Here is a 20495-nt window from a genome sequence, read left to right as displayed (position 1 = left end):
CTGGGCTGCTCCGCGCCCGGCAGCCATCCTGCTCATGGCTCTCAGCTCACAGCTCACAGCTCAGAGCCCTGCTCGTGTCCTTTGTGGGAGACCCACTCACAGACACCTCCCTGAGCTCCCACAGCCCTGCTCGTGTCCTTTGTGGGAGACCCACTCACAGAGTCCTCCCACAGCCCTGCTCGTGTCCTTTGTGTGAGACCCACTCACAGACACCTTCCACAGCTCCCACAGCCCTGCTCGTGTCCTTTGTGGGAGACCCACTCACAGACACCTTCCACAGCTTCCACAGCCCTGCTCGTGTCCTTTGTGTGAGACCCACTCAGGGATCTCCCACAGCCCTGCTCGTGTCCTTTGTGTGAGACCCACTCACAGACACCTCCCTGAGCTCCCACAGCCCTGCTCGTGTCCTTTGTGTGAGACCCACTCACAGACACCTCCCCGAGCTCCCACAGCTCCTTCCCGGCCAGAGTCTGGGAGGGTGTTTCCATGTTCTGTCATCTCACAATGGCAGGACCTTATTTGAAATGTGTACATTTCGTAGAACATGCTGCTTTTTGTAAAATCTGGGATCTGTTTCTAGCCTGTTAGTGGAAGATGAAAGAGTTCATGGGAGCACAGTTAAACCTGAAGTTGGAACGTAGTAGTAAAATTTTTAAAAGAGTAATTTAAAACTTCCTTGCCAGCCCATATTTGAGAGAGTTGAAATATATGCATGTGATACTTTTATGTATCTCCAAGTAATTTATTAAGATACACAGGACTTTAATTTTCACGGATCTCTTGGAGAATATTTTATTTAGCAGATTGTAAAATCAGAAGCAAAGAATCTGATTCTGTAAATCTGCTCTGTAAAACTATGCTAAAATTTTCCTACAAGGCTCGTCAGCATCTCCTGTCTGTGCTGGGATGTGGCAATTAATGTTTATGTACTTAGGCATGTGTGGATGTTTTGTGGAGTAATGTGAACATGAGCTTTGTTGTCATTTTCAGGTACTTTATTGTGGCAGGGTTTTTAAGGAGGATTTAATGCCATCAACAATAGGGTAAAAAGTGTCTGCTTTGATTTACTAAATACTCAACATTTCTGACTGTAACTAGGTTATGTTCATACTCTTCTCTAAACTACAAGCCAGGTGGCAAGTCAGTAACATGCTGAGGTCACGAAAGGTGTGTTAGCATCTATTTCCTATTTTTAGTTTAGTCTTGTCATTAAAAATACTGTGTCAGCCTGTGAAAGAGTAGTTACATCATCTTAGTTGAATAATGAGATGCTCAACATACCCTGAAAAAGTAGTTACCTTTCAGTAATAGCAATCTTTAAATAAATAAAACGTATTATTGCCATTCACAGTGCAGGACTGGATGATTGTTTTTCCCTCAAGTATGTGTTTATTAAAGGTAGATGTAATTATCTCTAAAATGTAAACACTTGAAAGGTATTAGTGCATTTTTAATGTTATTAGGCAGTTGAGTAATGATTTGTAAGAGTTTTGTTTTCATTTAGTGTTAAAAATTGTTGCTGAATTGGTGGCTAACTTCTAGTTTTCTATGGAAATGGTCAGAGATATCTGATTTTCTGGAATGGGAAGGTGTGTTATATATATTTGTGCTGATGAGTGTCTGTACATTGAGGTGTTACAGCTTCCTCAAAACTGGTATCTCAGTATCTGGTAGGGTTGGAGTGAAGCAAATTGAAAAACAGTGTGATGCAGTTACAGTTTATGGTTTGTTGACTCTGCACAGCCACGAAGAACAGAGTAGGCTTCTTATACCACTGTGTCCCTTCCCTTCACAAGTTGTTTATATTCAGAACAGACATTTATATTCTTGAAATACAAATAACACCATGTAGATTCTGAAGATTTCTCTTAGTGCCCAAAAGCCATGTTCACATGGTAAGATGCTTGAAAATCTACTGATTTCCTAAAAAGTAGTAATAAAAAAAAAATCTATCCTGGAAGAAGAGCTCATATCTGGCAAATGTGTTGGATAATCCAAGTCAGCTTTAGGAAAGTGTCAAATAGACAAAATGGGAAATTAGAGCATAAAAGCTAAACTCAGGTGTTACTTGTGCTCAGGACAACAGGAGAGGAGGAAAATGTTCACTCTGCTAGAAACATACTGGAGGTGAAACTGGGGAGAAGAGAGCACATTTTTATGAGAAATAGGATAATTTTATCTATTTATTTTCAAAATCTGTGTTTAAATTCTGGAGAAATTTGATACATGTTTTCATGAGGAGCCCTTATCTTAAGGCAGCCCAGCACTTTGTGTCTGTAATGGACATGTGCCAGCTCTGGAGAAGTGGGGTGGGCTCCCCATGTAGGGTACCTGTAGAATATACAGGATATCTGCCATGCCTTACTAGGACAGGTAATGATTAAGAAGGTTATTGAATGTACATTATTGCTTCACTGTATATGTGGCTGATTAATTAAGTAAAATGCTTTCAGCTTCCTGTTTGAGAAACAGTAAATTCAGTATTCAACAAAATTGTACTCTCTTTTAATAATGGTCTGTCATCAGCATTTGCCAGCCTTTCTTCTTAAGCAATATGTTCAGGGAATCTGTTGTGTATTAGGGTGTGTCAGGAAACAAAAATATGGGATGGCTTTTTTCCGCCCTCTAAGAATATAAGTTGTTTGCATCTTTTTGCTATTTTGCCTTTTTAGTGATCTAGGTGACCACAAGATAGAGTGTTACAGACCTCCAGGTTGCACGGAGAACATCTAAAGGTTATGCAGCTACAGTAGCTAACCCTGTAAACGTCTCTAATTAAGTCTCAGATGGAAAACTTCTACCTTATTTTAGGGTGCAGAAGTCAAACAGTGCTCTGAATTTTACCAGACACTTCTCAGAGGAGAAAGGTAACTTGAGGTCATGAGAGGCTGGCACAGTTTTCTGAGACCAGTTGTTTATCCCAGTTTTGTCAAGGTTTAATCTTGGTAATTTACATAGAGATAGAATTTACTTCATTATACAGAGCTAAACTTTAGTGTGTTTTGGGTGCAGTCATGGTGCTCAGGAGAAGGTGCTGGGTCTCAGTAATAAATCCATATTTATTTGATGTTTTGGATACAGAGCTATTATTATGCATATTTAAATATCTTGTACACTGTTATGTTATCTGAAATGCATATATTTCTTAAATTTGTCAACGGATGCTTCTGTTAACATTGCAGTATGTGGTGACTTTGTGATCTGCTCAGCTATACAAAAGAAAAAAATTCATAAATGTACATTTCATAAATACCCTCAGGCTTTAAAAATAATTCCTCAGTTAAAAAAATGCTCATCTGTCCATGTAGCTGTGTGGAAATTATTTCTGTAAGTACTGAAATATGAAAAACAAACGCCCTGGATCCGATGGATAAGGAGATGTCTGCCTTAGGAATGTGAGGACGTGCTGGGCTGGGCAGCAAGTGTGAGAATGATCTGACTGTTCCCTGGTGAGGATTTTTATTTGTGCCTCTTAGTGCGTTTTTGCTCCTGTCACTTTTTGTATGTGTGTCCCTCACATTTAAAATGTTATAATTGAATTCTTCTGTCACACCATTGTAACTCTGGAGTAACTCCATTGACATCAGTAGCAATATTCTAAACAAACAGAATTTGTCCCTCTGGTATTAGATATAATCTCATATCAAAACAACTCCTGTGGACAATTATGATTTATTGTTATCAGCTGCACTTAGTATTTTTACTGACATGCAAAATATTTTTGTAATTGTACATGTAAAATAACCCGTGTTCGTGTATATACCATTTATTTGAAAATCACATCTAAATTTTGTGATTTTGCATTAATTTCGGGGTTTGCATATTTAGCATTTATTTCCAGTCTTCTCACTTAGATTTGGTTATTTAAGATGCAAATAAGAACGTAAAGGTTTTCAGTGTTTTCTCCTTGCAGTAGTCTCGGGTTTAATTACAGCTGTCTTTGATAATAAACGTGTGCCTGAGCTTGTGGTACATTTGATCAGGCTGTTGGTGAGTGGGTCCAGGAACAGTAAACATTTGTGACAGGTTGTTTGCTGAACACTTCCTGCGTGCATATGGCAGATCATAATTCAGTTGTTAGCAGATTATCCATCCTGCCTTCACGTTAAAAGAGGATCCTTCCAGCCCCTGCTTAAAGCTGTGCCTCACCATCCCAGGAATGGGTGTGTTGGGGGGGGTCTGAGGGATGGTGGGACTGTGAAGGGGGAAATGAGCACAGCAAACAGCTTGTAGTGACTCCAGCCTTCTGCTTGTGATCCCTGAGAAGTGTCTATCGTGAATTTAAAACTGCTTTGGAGCAGTTAATCACTTCTAGAATAGAACATTGTTAAATATTCTTCAAATTTATAGCCAAAAAAGAACCTCTAAAGGTGTTTAGAACCATTATTACTTAGGGGCCGGTATTTTAACCCCATATATTTAAAACTGGACTGGTCAGAAAAGTATGGGGTTTTTTAGACATTAATATTTTGAGCATCTAAACATTAAACAATATTTAGAACATAAGGAAATGTTACCCAATTCGAACAGGAAAGTCAAATTTATTTCTTTTTCAAGCTTGTGAGGACGAGGAGCCTGTAATGAGGGAATAATCTGGAGTTCTCCTCACTTATTATAATGAGCCGAGGAATAGAGAGCAAAGAATATAGTGGAATCTTCTTGTGAAGAATTATATTCTGCTGATGGTGACACACATTTTAGACTGGTAATGCATTGAAGGATCATAGAGGTCTAAATCAAATGTTCAATTTGCAATAAATTGAAGATTAATTAACCCCCCTGTGTTGTTTTGGAGATGGGGAGAGTGTTTGTGGGAAAAGCAGAAGGAAGAGCAAAAGACTAAAAATATTTTACTTGAAAAGATGAATGTAAGGAGGTACATTTTAGATCATCTCATTTCCTTTTTAATGCAAATCTGATTCTTTGATTATTCACTTTTATTATTTATTTATCCTTACACAAAAGGTAAAAATTATGACATATTGGGAGCGTAGGCATTTTCTATAGTGCAATAATAGTGCAACTATTGCACTCCATTCATCTATTGGTGAAAAAGGATTTCAAGAAAAAATAATTTTGAATAGAATTAATTAAGGGATTCTTAAAGTGCTAAGCTTAATGTAGCTGCAGTTCTTTAAAGCAGAAAAACAAGAGAGAAAACAAATAATGCCCCTTAAGCAGATGCTTATTCACATAGGATAACTAGTCTTTGATTTTGGAGAGGTGGTGTGACTTGCAGCTGAAAACCTTGATTTACTGCCGTTATTTATATCTGCAATAAATGAGGAATAAGCATAAAACATGAAAAGGAAAATTAAGTATTATGGTAGTTCTCCTACTTTTTTATTTTATTTACATGAAATAGGCATTTTTTAATGGTGTGTTGCTGTGCCTTTTGTTGACCATATCTGTACGCCAGGTCTGTCTGCTTGTTTCCATTGGCTTGTCATGTTCACTAATTAGGGAACTGCTGCATGATTCACCTTGTTAATTAGAGGGACTTGCACACAAAGGCCCTTCGGGCAGTGCGAAAGAAGAGCCTAGCACTAGTGCCCTGAGAAAGCTACAGCCTGTGAAGTAATTCTTCTCATCTACCTTCTATTTTTTATTTGAAATGAATAAATCATTGAGATTTTCCTTGTGGAGTGAGAATGCAAGAATTCACATCTTTGTAAGATGTAAATTATATGTGATCAATAGAAGGGGAAGACTACTGTATTGTACTTACACGATTCCCTAATTTACTGCTTGTCAGCGCCTGAGAAATTGCTTGAAATATTTTGTCCCCAACACTGTGGTGTGTTGTTCCCTTGATCTGCAGGAGGAATGAGCAGTAGGGTTTTGCTATGGTTAAATCTAAAATAGAAAAGATGTAGATTATTTAAATTTCGAGCTTGTTTTGCATCCCCAGTGGAACTTCCATTTCACAAGCGAACCCCCAGCACTGCCCCCACAACTTTTAAGGGGAAGCAGGTGGTGGGTGTGTGGCTATTTTTGTTCCTGGAGTTTCGCTCTGCCTCAAATCTCACTTCTGAACAGAGCAGCATACTTGCTACAGTGTGTGTTCTTTAGTTGAATATAGTTTCAGAATAAATTAAATTTGTTTTTGTCATGTCACTTAGACTTGATCAAACCACAATCCAGGCTGCAGAGAAGGATGTTGCATTAAAAGTGAACAACCAGTCGCTACACTACACATTCCCCATCTGTTTGTGACACTTCAGACATTAACTCCAGTGCCATTCTCTCTAACTGTTTGATTAAAATTACTTATTACAGCCAAATGATTTTTAGTAGATTGCTGCATTTGCCTCATTTCCTCAAATGAGACTGGCAGTTTCAAGATGCAAATTTCCCATAAGAATGCTAGAGCACTGGTATCAAAATCTGGGCATTTTCTTTTGGAATAATCTAGTTAAAGCCTCTTACTAGAATTTCTGATTAACTACTATTTTAAACGCACTTAAAATTTCTGCTATTCTGAAATCTTGTGCTAATGGCATATAGCCACAGAAATTTTACCAAAAAATAGAAATACGTACTTTGAAAAAAAAAATTGAGAAAATGCTTCAGGCTGACTTGAGATTTTATGGTCTGAAATACTGTTGCTCTTCACTTCCATGAAGCTGAGATCTTCCCATGTGCCTCAGTCTGCAGCTGACTCCATTGACAGACTAACCAAGAACTTCATCTTTTTGGTACAGTTCTGCTGCACTGCTTCTTAATTACTTCAGTTTACAAGGGTGTGCCAGAGATGGAACAGAAATAAAAGTAAAAAAAGGCCATGCTCTGCTATGGACACTCATGATGCACAGAGAAGATTCTGCAGATAAAATTCCTGCTCAGAGTCCCAGATACTAACACAGAGTTGTAGTGGCCATGGAGAGTTTTCACCATCCAAATAGCTGTTGTATTACTCAGACACCATGAAAGATTCTTTAAAGGGTATTTTCGAAAATGTTTATTCTGGGGGTACTTCACCACCTGGAAACCAGAGCAGTTGATTCCTGTCCCAGTCTGGGGCTGAGCTCAGCAGCTCTGGAGTCCCTGGCTCAGCTGCTGGTGTGGGGAACTGAGGGGAGGCTTCCTCGGGAGGCTCATCTGGCCCTCATGTTGTCCAGTGCATGATTTTAAAAAAGCAGAGCTCTCTTCTCTTAGTTGAGTTAGCTCCTCTTGTCCCAGTGTTTGTCAGATGTCCCGAACTGAAGCCATGGCTCGTTATTACCTTTGTCTGTAACTCTAACCATGACTGTCCTTCACACAGGCTTTCACTGCAGTTTATATTCCCTGATCTTCATTAAGGCATCAGTTTGAGTCCTCACACAGTGCCTCACTTCAAGGGGGAGAACATCCTGGGAATCTGGGGAGGATGGGAAACCCCCACTTAGATTACCAGAGGGAGGTGATCTTAATCTCTGCAGTGCCCCATGGTGAGGAGGTTCTGTTACATGCACCTGAGCTGAGGAGCTTGATGATGCCATCAAGCTTTTTGCCTCGTACTCTCACAATCATATTTGTGCTGAATGTGTTGTTTCCTTTGAAGAACAGCTTGAGAAGATTTGTAGTTGTCCATTGTTGCTTTGCTGAGAAATAACATTGATTGGTAATAATGAAATAAGAGATCTTGGGGGGTTTTTTTCAGCATTTTTTCTGATCTCACAACAAGTAAGTTACTGACATTTCAATAAGCTGCCAGCTCTAGTGATGCTGATCCTGCCCAGTTGTCTGTGCCTCAGAGACCCTTTGCTCAAATGGTCTGTATTTGGCTTGGCAAATCTGCCAAACACTATTATGGGACCTAACAAACATCAAGGCTCAAAATGGGGGTGTCTTCAGTTTAGTATAGGAGAGGCTGGAACTGGTGCTACTGGAGATAACTTCTTTGTTTGAGGAGTGGTATAACCAAAACCAAACAAAATGTAGTGGAGCTCCAACAACAGATTTTGAGGAATGAAGAAATGTAATGATTAAAGTTACTGGAAGGATCAAAAAAAAATCCATTGTTGTAGAAGTCTTTCAGAAGTATTTGAGGGATATCTTCCTAAAAGTATTTATTATACCTTGTGTCACTCTAGGTTGGAATATGTAGCTGAAGAGATGGTTAGGCAGTTGCAGAAATAAATGGGTTTAAGTTAAACCAAAATAGTGCATTGTATTTGGAAAATCAAAAAAGGCAACCGAGTATGATAGAAAATTACAAGACTTTTTAAAATCAAATCTCAAAATTCTTCATGCTTATCGTTTTTATAAGCTGTGAGTAAGCTATTAAGGATGCTTCCAAGAAAATTAAACCTGTATCATATATGTAGGTATATAATCAGTTCAGACAACAGTATGTGGTCTAGAGTAGTGAGGAGATAAAATAGTAGTTTTACTGATAATTATTTTAAAAATCTCATTGAACTAAGTAATGTCCATGACTGGAGAAAATTACTATTAAGGCTTTTTCTTTCAGGGAAAAATAAAAATAAAAGGCAGGATGCACCCTGGCGTTTTCCATGTCAGAGTCTGACACATTGAAAGTAAATAGGGCACGTTTAAATTTGAGTAAACTTCTAAAACATAATGAAATTAGATGTAATAAACACAGATGTCTATTGTAGGAAGGACACTTGGTCTGAAGTACCCCAGTTAAGATTCCAGAACTGTGCTGAGATGCTCATTATTTTGAGAAACAGTCATCTTGGGGCTGAAATGTTCCCAGCTTAGTCTTTGCCCAGGGTGGTTTTTTTCCTAATACTATGCAATCATTTTTGAATGCTTTGAAAAGTGTGTGGGAAAGAAAAAAAGAGAAAAGCCAACAATAGCAAACCCAAAAGACAAACACCTTTTGCAGTAAAGTAAAATCTTGATCTCGTTCAAATAGATGTATGGCCATTGCAAGCCATGACTGGAGCTTTTACTGAGCTGTCGGAGGACACTTGTGGAGAAGCAGCTCCAGCTCTGTATTGAACAAAAGGAGATAGATTTTTTTTCAGAGCTGCGAATGTTTAAAAGTCTCACAGAATGTGTTCAGTGTCAGACTTGCTGTTACACAGGTAAAACTCCTCTGGTGTTGCATTGTTGCAGTGCCTCTTCTAAACTTCAGCTCCTTTGGACTGGTTTCTTCCCAGCAGTCGCTGTGGCTGTGGAGCTCTGCTGACCTTTCGAGTGCCACAGAGAGGGGGGAGCCCAGCACGGGCATCTGCAGACACGAGGCACTTCTCAAGGCTCTCTGAAAGTTCACTGATGCACCAATCCTTCTTGATCATTGCCCTGGACTTGTTGAGGTTACTGCCAGCATTTTTAATGAGTTTCATTTTTTTAATTGCACCTTCTGTTGTGGGCATCTTAGGACATGTGTAATGGTTCCGCATTTCAGGCACTCCTCAGCAAAAAAGATGTTTTTCCGGGGGGTGTAATCACTGTCTGAGACTGATAGATACATGTTGCAGACCCATCAATTAAGACAAGCTTTTCCCAGCATATGACCCTGTTATCAGGAATTAAGCCATCCATTGCAAACAGAATTAGGAGGGATCTCCATTGATGCCTATTGGCTAGAAACCAGTGCTTCAATCATTGTTTATATGATCTTGCTTTCATCAAACATTTCTGCCATTTAGCACCCTCCGTTGCCAGTTTTCTGCTGGGGTTCAGTGCTGCCTGCCTTCATTCTGGGCTGCAGTTATTTATAGCTTCTGTGGTGCTGGTGGCCTCTTCTCAGTCCTCGTTTCTTAGGTGGTATTTCTGAATATGTTGGCAACTGTAAGTAGACAAAATCTAGTTCTTTGTGGGCTGAGTTGGCTCTGTGACTACAGAAACTTTGACAATGCAGCTTCTATTCCCTTATCAAATCTTATATTGGCAATATTTAAACATACATGACTTCTTCCTTAAGCTCTTTCTTCTTTATCTTTATAATCATCTCTGTGTCTCTGTCACTGGGTTATTTTCCTTCCAGGCCAAAAAACATCCCTGAATTCTGCCTGTAGGTAGAGAAACACCTCCTTGACCTTTCTCTCTCATGTGATGCCACTCCCTCTTCTCCCTTTTATTTTTCAAGCCATTTATATGTAGACTTGAATTTTTAAGAGTTCCAGTCGTCCTCTCACTTTCTGATCATACTGAAGGAGATTTCTCTTAGTGCAGTCCTTGGCAGCTACAGCTCATGCCCATATTTCATCTCCATCTCTGCTTTAGACAAAGCTAATTTCCATTTGCCTACATTTTCCCTGATGAATAAGTTGCATTCTTGGTTTTTGGAAATTATTAAATCTAAATTTTAAGATCTAGTGTTGATACTTTCGACAGACATATGGCTGTCTTCCTTGTGGCATATGGCTTGTGGCACTTCTTTCTAAAATACCTAAATGTGTCATAACAAATAATGATGTAAAGAAAAAGAAAACAAACTCACATTTTAGAGCCTCAGTTTTTAGCTTTACTTTGTGAAAGCAGTGAAGTAGTGTTCTTTCTGTGGTTTTAATGCTGTGCTACCATCACAAAGAAGAAAATTTCATTGTCCAAATGATGCTTCCTTCTTATACTGTACTTTTCATCAAATGAGATATCTCTCAGTAGGTAAATGGCATGCTAAAAATACATTTGGATTGGATAAGGAGCAAGGAACAGCATCTAATTTGTAAACATTTTTTCTTGTATAATATATTGAAATATTTGTGTTTTAGGTAAATATTTTTACTTTCAAAAAAGTTTATTGTTGTTGATTAGTGTGGTTCTGAATTGAAGCATTGCTTTCTTCCCAGAGGGCAGAAATTTTAATATGTTATTGATAAGTATATCCATATTAATTGTGATGAAGGCAAGTTAAAGAATGATTTTGCATCTGCAGTCCAGTATGAAAATGAGAGTGTGAATGAATGCAGCTATCAAACGATTGCATCTTGTTGGTTGATGTAGTGAGTTAGATTAATTTCTGCTAAATCATGTTAATTAACAGGAAATTATTTTATCAGGATGTATAGGTAGCAACAGGTGTTTCATTTGTTTAAATATCCAGAAATTAGTAACTGTCTGAGTTAGAAGATAAACTATATTGTAATAAGAGTCTGCTTTGTTACTTTAAAATATGATTGATTGTGTAAAGTAAGAAGCTGAAGTAGCTTTAGTTTTATAGGTACTTTTAAGAGTCACTTTAGAACACTGAAAGTGGCTGCATTTAATTCACATTATTCTTAGTGCTGAGAGTTCAGAGGGTGATTACTGTGGAACCAGGTGTGCAAAACTGGCTGCAAAGTCATGTCCACTTGACACAGAGAGCGTGGCTCCAGAGGACACTGGGGAGAAGAGCCTCCACAGGGCAGAGCTGTGCATTTGGCATGGGTGGACAAGGTGCAGTGTCTCCTCTTTTCAGCCAAAGCCAAGATACTACCTTTTTTAAATTATTTTAAACAGAAATTACAATTGAGGATCATTTTTTTGATGAAGAAACAGATAATAAGTAGGAAAGAGACTGGTGCAGGTCATCTGATGTAGGCTATGAAAAAACAGTATGTGACTTAGAGAGAAGACAAAGTTGGAATGGGGGGATGAAGAAGCCAACAGTGGTGGTCAGTCTGCTCTGGGATGTTAAATAACACCCAGGAATCTTGTCTTGCTAATATGTATCCATAAACTGCAAAGATGTTTTATTGTAAGCAAATTCACAGTTAACACTGCAGAGATGTTCTCCTAAGTTAGCTGGAGTACAGTAACCACTGCAAGATGAAGGCCTCTGTTGGTAACCAGTATCAGGATCATAGTTCTTTTGATTATTTTTAAATGTAATTTTATGATCCTCTGCCTTTGGGTGAGCTTTAAAAAAACCCCCAAACCCCACCAGTGATAATTTTTAAAAGATTGATGTGAATTTGTGCAATACAGTATTTATCAAGTATTTCAGCACTTCAGTCCTTATTTTATAAAGCATCAGGATGCTGTGATCTCACTGATGATGCATGTGTTTGATGTATCAGAAATGTTTTGATCAGCATTCATGAAGGTTTACATAAGGTGGTTCTTTCCTGCTGCAGTTTACCATGGTGTGTACTGTAAAACCAGTACCAGAAACTGTATCGTGCTTCTGTCTGGAGCTTTTGTACCTGGCAGCATATTCCTTATTTGTATTAAAGTAATGTCTATTCATCCCACTGGGGCTTGATTATAAGTGAGGCACGTAGTAGAGGAGGATCCTTGTCTGGAGAGCTGGTAGCATGAATAGACAAGCTGGGTGATGTGGGGTGAGAGGCACAGGGAGGTGAAGAAAAACGTCTTACCAGTATTCACCCAGTGAGGTAGAAGAGAGCCCAGCTCCTTTGGCTCTGGCTGTTGTTCTTGGGTTTCCTGTCAGGTGCTGAAATTATAGGTAGTGGAAAATCTTGTGAATGTGTCAAAAATTAGTCTGTGATATCAAGAGCTGTCTTCAGCCCTTCTCACTGGTTAAAAAAGAAAGGACGGAGAACCTGAGGAATATATGAGTGCAAATCCTTCTGCAGGCTCTTGCAGCTCTTGCCTGTTTTCTTGGTAGAACAGCACCGGACACTGCAGGTTTCAAGGAGGGCAGGATTTATCCCACTATGGGGAATTTAGAGAAAAGGCATGTTTTGCATGTGCAAAAAAAAAAAAAAAAAAACCAAAACCAAAAGAAGGCACTGTGCTTATATTCCATGTTGAAACAATCATGGTATAGTGCAGTACAGGTAGTACAGAGGGCCAAGTAAGTACTAGCTCCTGTGGGTTTGAAAATGGTGACTTTGGATAAGATACTCATATAATATTCATATAACCTTTGCATGATACCAGTTATCTATTAGACTGCATTTCTGACCTGCACCTCCCAGGAAACGAATACTTACTCCAGTGCAAAATTTCTTATTCTGCAAAGCTTGACAACTTCTTCTGAGATCACTCTGAGCCAGTTGGCCCTCTCTTAAATATTCATCAGACTTCTGATAATTGTGATAACCCTTATAGGCTGGCAAGCATGGCAAATTAGCAAAAAGATGATTGATCTTTTTTTATATGCAGTTTTATCTTCAACCTTTCCTGGATATATGTTATACTATAGTAATAATTTCTTCTCTAAGGTATTTGCCAGTATCTGGATTTGCACATCTATTTACAGTTGCCTTGAAGCCTCATAATTACAATACAGCTGAAATGTCCATTTTCTTTCCCTGACTACAAATAGGGATCAATCGAATTTTAAATGACTGCTTACGGGCTGGCTTCCGATCATGACCTTTGTAAATGATTAGAGCTCACCACTGTTGCTATCTACCTTGAAAGGGTAAGCGGGCAGGTCTGTCTAACTGGCATTTAATCTGGAAGAGAGCCAAAGATATTTGAGCTAAAAACCTAATATGAGTTGGCAAAGAGAAGTATGTATAGACCTTTGCACTATTATTTAGATATTTTTCTGCGTTTCTTTTTTGTATTTAGGAAATTCTTTTCTCCTCTAGATGCAGTATGTATTTTTAGATAACGTTAAGCTGGAGTTATGGTAATAACTGAAGTTGCAGAATATATAGCATAAAAATGCAAAAAATGGGGTTTCAAACTTTTAATTACTGAATTCACTTTTTCTGAAGAATGTAAAAATATAGAATGGTTTGGGTTGGAAGGAACCTTAAAGATCATCTAATCCAACTCCCTGCCATGGGCTGGGACACCTTCCACTAACCCAGGTTGCTCCAAGCCCCGTCCAACCCGGCCTTGGACACTTCCAGGGATGGGGCAGCCACAGCTTCTCTGGGCAACCTGGGCCAGGGCCTCACCACCCTCACAGGGAAAAATTTCTTCCTTGTATCTAATCTAAATCCACTCTGTTTAAAGCCATTTCCCCTTGTCTGTCACTACATGCCCTTGTAAAAAGTTCTCCAGCTCTCTTGTAAGAGCCCTTTAAGCGCTGGAAGGCCGCGGTGAGGTGTCCCCAGAGCCTTCCCTCCTGCAGGCTCTCAGCCTTTCCCAGTTCTCTCAGCCTTTGCTCATGGCTCCAGCTCTCTGGTGGCCTCCTCTGGACTGGCTCCAGTGGGTCCATGTCCTTCTTGTGTTGGTGGCCCAGAGTTGGAGGCAGCACTGCAGGTGGTCTTGCCAGAGTGGCGTAGAGGGAAAGAATCCCCTTCCTGAAAATTCCTGAAAGAATTCCCTGCTGCCCACCCTGTGGGATGAGCCCAGAGCAGGGTTGGCTTTCTGGGCTACCAGTGCACACAGGTGGGTCGTGTCAAACTTCTAATCCACCAACACCCCCAAGGCTTTCTCCTCAGCCCATTCTCCACCCAGCCTGTGTTTTTGCTTGAGGTTGCCCCAACCCAGATGCAGGACCTTGCACTTGGTGTTGAACTTCACGGGGTTTGCAGGGGCCCAGCTCTCAGGCCTGTCAAGGACCTTCAGGATGGCATCCCTCCCCTGCAGTGTGTGACTGCACCACACAGCTGGGTGCTGGCAGCACACCTGGAGAGGGTGCATCGATCCCACTGTCCACGTCATCGACAAAGATGTGAAAATGTGCCAGTCCCAATCCCGACCCCTGAGGTCACCAGTTGTCACCAGCCTCCACGTGGACATCAGCCGTTGACTGCAGCTCAGAACAGCTCTGGGGGGTGTTGGTTGACAGCAGCTGAGCATGAGCCCGGGTGTGCCCATGTGGCCAAGAAGCCCAAGGGCATCTTGGCTTGTGTCAGAAATAGTGACCAGGGCAGTGACCATCCCCTGTGCTGGGCCCTGCTGAGGCCACCCTGGAGCACTGTGTTGGGGTTTGGGCCCTGATGCACTGACCTGCTGGCTGCAGTTCCTTTGTGCTGCTCTTCAGGTGCTCTTGGGTTCCCCTGCAGTCCCTCCTCAGGCTCTGGGCGTGTGTTGGCCTTGGCATCTTGGTAGGGGTGGGATGGGCCTCCACTGGCAGCCTGAGCTGAAAGCCCTCCCTGGGGAGCCTGTGGCCAAAGCTGTTCATAATGCTGGGTCACAAGTATGTTGCACTGCTAAATGAATGAATCTGAAAACTGTGCTTAATGGGAGGCAGGAGGTGGACCTGCTTTTTCTGGGCAGACATGAATGGAGAAAAATACCCGACACTGGCACTTTTTAGCTTAAACCTCCTTTCCTTTTAACATCGGCCAAGATCATTCAGGCTCTGCTTGTATGTGCAGGTCACATGTAGGTGATGGCTGAGACACTTCTATCTGTGCTTGTCAGTTCAGTTTTATTTTAATGAAGAGTTGTGCCTGTATCATACATTGTTTTAATACCACCACTGAATTTCTTGAGGTGGTGTTCTGTGTGTTGCTGCTGAAGCAGGAACAAGTATGACATCAGTGGGATTAGAAAGCAAACACCTCCTCACAATTTATTGAGGGGTTTTGCAAACCCAAAGTTTTGAAATTAATAAGAATTGTTGCTGAGAGCTATGAATACTTTTATCTAATTAAAATAATATACTGCGTTAGTGAATCAATTACTCTTGTGTAGTATTGATGATCAGAATATTTATTAAAGTAATAGTGTTCATGGGACTCTGACACTTAGATTAACTCCTTGAAAGAATTATCCAGTTTATGGTGAAGATCCAGTCTTGCCTCTCTTGTGCTGGCCGGAGTATTTTCTCTTATTTTCTGTAGCATGTTACTTTGTTACATAGAGCAGCTGGCACGTTGTTTAATTCTTAGCTTCAAACCAGTCAAATGTGTTCTTACCTAAAGCTTAATCCCAGAAAGCAGTTGTAAATTTGGACTGTAGAGGTTTTGTGTCAGTATTACCTTCAGCCAGTGTTTAGGTAGAGGTGTTTTATTAATTTAGATTTTTTTTTAAAGAAAATATTGAGTATTTGAAATATTTAAATATGAGATGAAAAAGATTTTCATAATATTTGAATGGGCATTTACATTCTTCGTGTCAGTATTAAACTGGAGATGTGTAGTTAGTATGTAGTACTTGCTAAGGCACTTTTTAATGAGAAGGATGGAGTTTCCAAAATCAGTTGAGTTATTTGGAAGCAGAAATCCTGTGAAAAGTCATGAGAACTTCTGTATCTTCATTATTCCTCTAGGAACAGTGGCTGGGAACAGCAAGGTGCTGTCAGGGGTTGGTCATGTGTGACTTCTGCCTCATGCTTACAGGTCTGAAAATAACATTTCGAAGTGACAACAGAGTAAAAACTAAAGTGAGTTGTTCCTCTCTCTACCAGATGCAGCAACAAGAGCTGGCCCAGATGAGGCAGAGGGATGCCAATCTCACGGCACTGGCAGCGATCGGTCCCCGCAAGAAACGGAAGCTGGATACCCCTGGACTGCTCTCCATAGGAGGGGAGGTATGTGCCTGTATGGAGTGAGAGAGGTTATTACTCCTAAACCTCGGAGGAACAGCTAGAGTTGCTTCTTCTGGTTGTTTTCAGTGAACAGTGTAACTTGAAAAGGCACATTTCTCAATTAGAAGGACCGTGAGTCCAGTTAATCTTGCCACAGTTAAAATGCCATCTTCTCTTAGTTGTATTTTCAAGTATTAACTGTCAGCAGATAATTAAAGAATATTTTAAAAATATTTGAATGGGAAGTGTAGGTCTTAAACTACTCACTGCCTTTGTACCTGTTTTCTGCTCTGCATAATCCGAAGGAAAATGAAAAAAAAAAAAGAGTAGGGAGTGAAGAAGTATCCAGAAAAATATAACTGTTGTCTCACAGTTGGAACCAAGAGCTTGTAGTAATACCAGTAAGTGTGGCTTTGTGACAAATATGTGTCAAAACTTCTTACAGAATGTCAGGTTGTCCCCCACCCCTGCAAAGATAAGCTTCTGATCATGCTCAGTTGTATGAAATTTCGATAAGACCGTGCTCAGAAGTAGAAGCAGATTTGTTAGCACGATTCCCCTGTTATCTCAGATGGAGCAGTAGCTGTACTGCACAATGGAATGCAAGGTCATCCAAAGCCTGGTGTGTGTTAACCAAGGGGCAGAACTGTGGTGACAGGGCTGCAGGACCTGGGGTAGCTGGGAAGAGCCCTGTGTTGCTCAGCACAGATACAGTTGGGTGCTTTTGTTCCTGCTCTGCCTCCACAGTGGAGTCAGAGGAATTCTCCCTATTATATGCCTGTTCTGAGGAAAAGGCAAACATTTTGTTTTGAATAACTAAACTAACAGTTTTGGCTCAGACATTTGACTGTCTAAATGCCAGGCATTTCCAAAGGCCTTTTTGTTTCCCATTTTGGACAGCTTTTATCTGACTTCTCTCTTTTCATGTGCTAAGATTAGTGCTAGGGAATTAGCTGAGCTAGGAACAGAAGTGGATCTTGTTTACATTCTAAACTTGACTTAGGACTCCAAATATGTAGGAGGTGCTCCTGTTTCTGGTGAAATTAGTTTCAGACTAAGGGAGCTCCCTGTGGTTTGTGTTGTCCTGTTATTCCCTCCTTGTCATATGTTTGGTAAAGAATTTTGTTCTCCATATGCACCTGAAAGAAATCTCACACCAACAGGCCAGAAGAAGCTTTATTAGAAGCTCAACTGGACAGTGACAGCTTTGGCTGCCACTCATTTAAAAATAATTTGAACCTTCTAATAATACATGGATCCTTTCAGATTTTGCCAAGTGTACCTTCCCTGCTTGTCTTCACTTGACCAAGGGAATATTTTCTTCCAAGTATCAGAATTTGATTTTTATTGTCTATTGGCTCTTTTTAAAAAAAATGATCCTTTTGTAAGCTTTTACAGTTTTATGGACAAAACTGTGGTCACCTTCAGTGCAACATTTTATTCAGAGCTCTCTGCCTGAATGGGTTATTGATGAACAGCTTCCCTCTCTCCCTAGAAGCTCCTTATCTCCTAGTACAATGCTTCAAGGAAAGATAAAGGTCTGTGGCAAATTTCAAAGGCTTCTGGAGATTTTTGCTTCCTTTTGCTGCTCACCTAGCCCAGATTTTGCTAAACAACTGTATTGTTCAATTGGCAAATGATCCTTGGAGTTTTTGCCGATACATGGATTTCCTGGAGCCATGAATCGTGTGCCAGTTCAGACAGAATTGCTCCTGTCCCGCTTCTCCCAGCTTCTAACATCCTGGCCAGCTCACAGAGATGCCTGGCTGCAAGCTGATTTCAAGGTCTTGGATGCTGTGTTTGCATTATTCAATGTCTTTTCTGGGGAACAGGACCTAAAGTGCTGTTAGAAGCTGTCACACAAGTTGGCTGCTAGAAACTCCCTTTCTGGTATTCTTCTGAGCTCATTTTAGGGCTGCTATGCAGAAATAAACTCAACTCTCCAAGATGTTTTACTGTAAAAGGTAGTGAAATGTTGTATTTTTTGTCTAAGACTGTCTGATATCTCTTCTTTGGATTTCTGGAGATTATAAACATTGTTATGAGGCTGTTCTGTGGTACTGACATCCACCTTCAGATCTCTGACCTCCACTGTGGTCTATGACACTGATTTCTCTAAGCAATTTCTAAGCTGCTTAAAGCCTTTGCTACTGATAATCTCTGCTAGCAAGGTCTGACTTGGCCAGAGCTTCCTTGGCCTGCCTTTTTTTTTTCTCAGTCAAAATAGCCAGTTTTTGAATTGAAGTTGCTAATCTCCTCATTAATCTTTTTTTACTTACATGTCTGCTTTTGTTGCAGCTGAGACACTGCCCATATGCTGATGCAAAAGGAAATAATTTACAAATCATCCCACCCTGGCATGGTACATTTTTCTCCCTTTCTGAACTAACTCTTGTTTGATATTTTACTTCATTGCATTGGCCATTTTTCAATGAGGAGTGTTGGGTTTCAGTCCAGCTTCTTGTTTTAACAGAAATACCAGCTCACAATTTCTCTTTGGAAATCGGATCTTTTTAATGATACCCTTTTGATCTGAGCAGGAGGTCAATTTAGGGGCTACTGATGGATATTCTGTTTAAGACAAAAAGCTGATGGAAAAGCTTAGTGTTTCTGTGTTCAAGTACTGGTTGTTGTATAGAGAGAATCTCTTCTACAGCTTTTATAAATGTGAAAAAACTTGTACTCATAATTGCCTATATTTTCCACCAGCACTTTGTTCAAGAGTGTTTTCTTTAAACTTGTTCTCTGTCTCACGTTGCCAGTGCTCATTTGGACTTCCTGGCTCATTTTCAAGCCATAGCTAAAATAGACTTTTTTTTTGGATGGCAGGATTATCATAAGACCAGGCCCATCATTTTTCTCTTCTGTACTACTACAGCTAACTTTTTTTTGATTACTTTTACTTGGGGACATGGAAAATGGGCAGTTTTGGAGTGAGGTTATTTTTACATGCTTTTTAAAAAATTTATTTTTTTTCTGTATGCCACCACCATATAAAAATGCCTTTCCAAAAAAACAGGAAAAAATATTTTCTAGAAAAGTGGATGAGCAGGAGCTGGATGTTCTGAAATGACACTGCCACCACGTGTGTGACCAGTTGCAGACTGTCAGTAGCCTGAGCCAATCTGACTGTGACCCCGATCCCAGTCCCTGGTAGTGCATTCCTGCCTCTTCCCTTGGATTGGCTCTGGCTCTTGTTGTACCCTGAGCTAACCCATTTCCATGTGATAGATAGGAAGAAGACTAACCTAACAACAATAAAAAGTGAATAGTTCCTGCTTAGCTTGTTGAAGCAGTTTGGCCCAGAGCCCAGTGAGCACTGGAGACAGCAAACGTGAGATCACCTGCACTTCATTCGCTTCCTTTTTAGTGCCTTTCTTGTCTTCTCGTGTTTTAGATGATCTGCTGCAAACACAGCTGCCTCTGTAGCAGCAGCAGCTCATCAGTAATTCAGCCTGCTTATTATTATAATGTGGTTTAGATCAAGAGGAAAAGAGAAGAGGTAAAGAGAAACGAGATACCTTTGGAAGGATTCAGCTTCTCTGCCTTGCAGTTGAAAATATTGCATTTGCAGAATTTTTTAGGGACTTTTCATTTATTTAATAACAGTAGACAAAATTTTTTGGAAGAAGTTATTACAGCTTCTTGGAATTGAATGCATGATTATCAAGTTGGGTATCTAACAGTCCTGAACCATGTGCAGGGGCACACATGGTACCCCTGCAGTGGAGGCAGAGGGAGGGCAGTGGGTCACATATACAGGTTACAATGTACAAAGCAGCAACCACTTCAGCTCTTTAGTGAGCATCCTTAGGCACCTCTAATGTCAGATTAAATATAGGAAGTTTTGAGTTGCTTTTGTTTACCTGAGTTGCTTTTTGTTTGATTTCAGATCTATCCAGGTCACATTTTCAATGGTTTTTTTCTTGAATTGTAAGGCTTTTAAGAGTTAGGATTCAAATTTGGTTTTGTTTATGAAATAGGTATTTTCACATAATTGTGAGAGTTAAAGCTTTAAGAAAAGGATTAACCATCCCAAGACTGGGTCAGGTAGCTTTTACAAGTTAAATATCTGGGTAGTGCTAAGGTGGCATGAATGCAGAATTTGCATATTTCCAAGTCCCTCATTTTTTATTATGGAATTAAAGTGTAGAATTTAAATGCAAATATTTTGCTGTGTTTAATAATAATAATAATTTGCTTTTTCATTGAG

General features: G+C 40.1%; 1 protein-coding gene across 1 annotated transcript in view; it reads left to right on the top strand.

The window, feature by feature from the left end:
- LOC113993861 (transcription initiation factor TFIID subunit 4-like) overlaps window positions 1-20495 on the top strand; it is a 146370-nt gene that overhangs the window by 85524 nt on the left and 40351 nt on the right. Inside the window, 1 exon segment of the mRNA XM_027732400.2 lies at window positions 16163-16285. Coding sequence (XP_027588201.2) covers window positions 16163-16285 — 123 coding nt within the window.

The sequence above is a fragment of the Pipra filicauda genome, unplaced genomic scaffold, assembly GCF_003945595.2.
Source record: "Pipra filicauda isolate LSUMZ 115617 unplaced genomic scaffold, ASM394559v2 scaffold43_size3849885_pilon, whole genome shotgun sequence".
Taxonomy (NCBI): domain Eukaryota; kingdom Metazoa; phylum Chordata; class Aves; order Passeriformes; family Pipridae; genus Pipra; species Pipra filicauda.
This window is presented reverse-complemented; position numbering and strand designations above follow the sequence as displayed.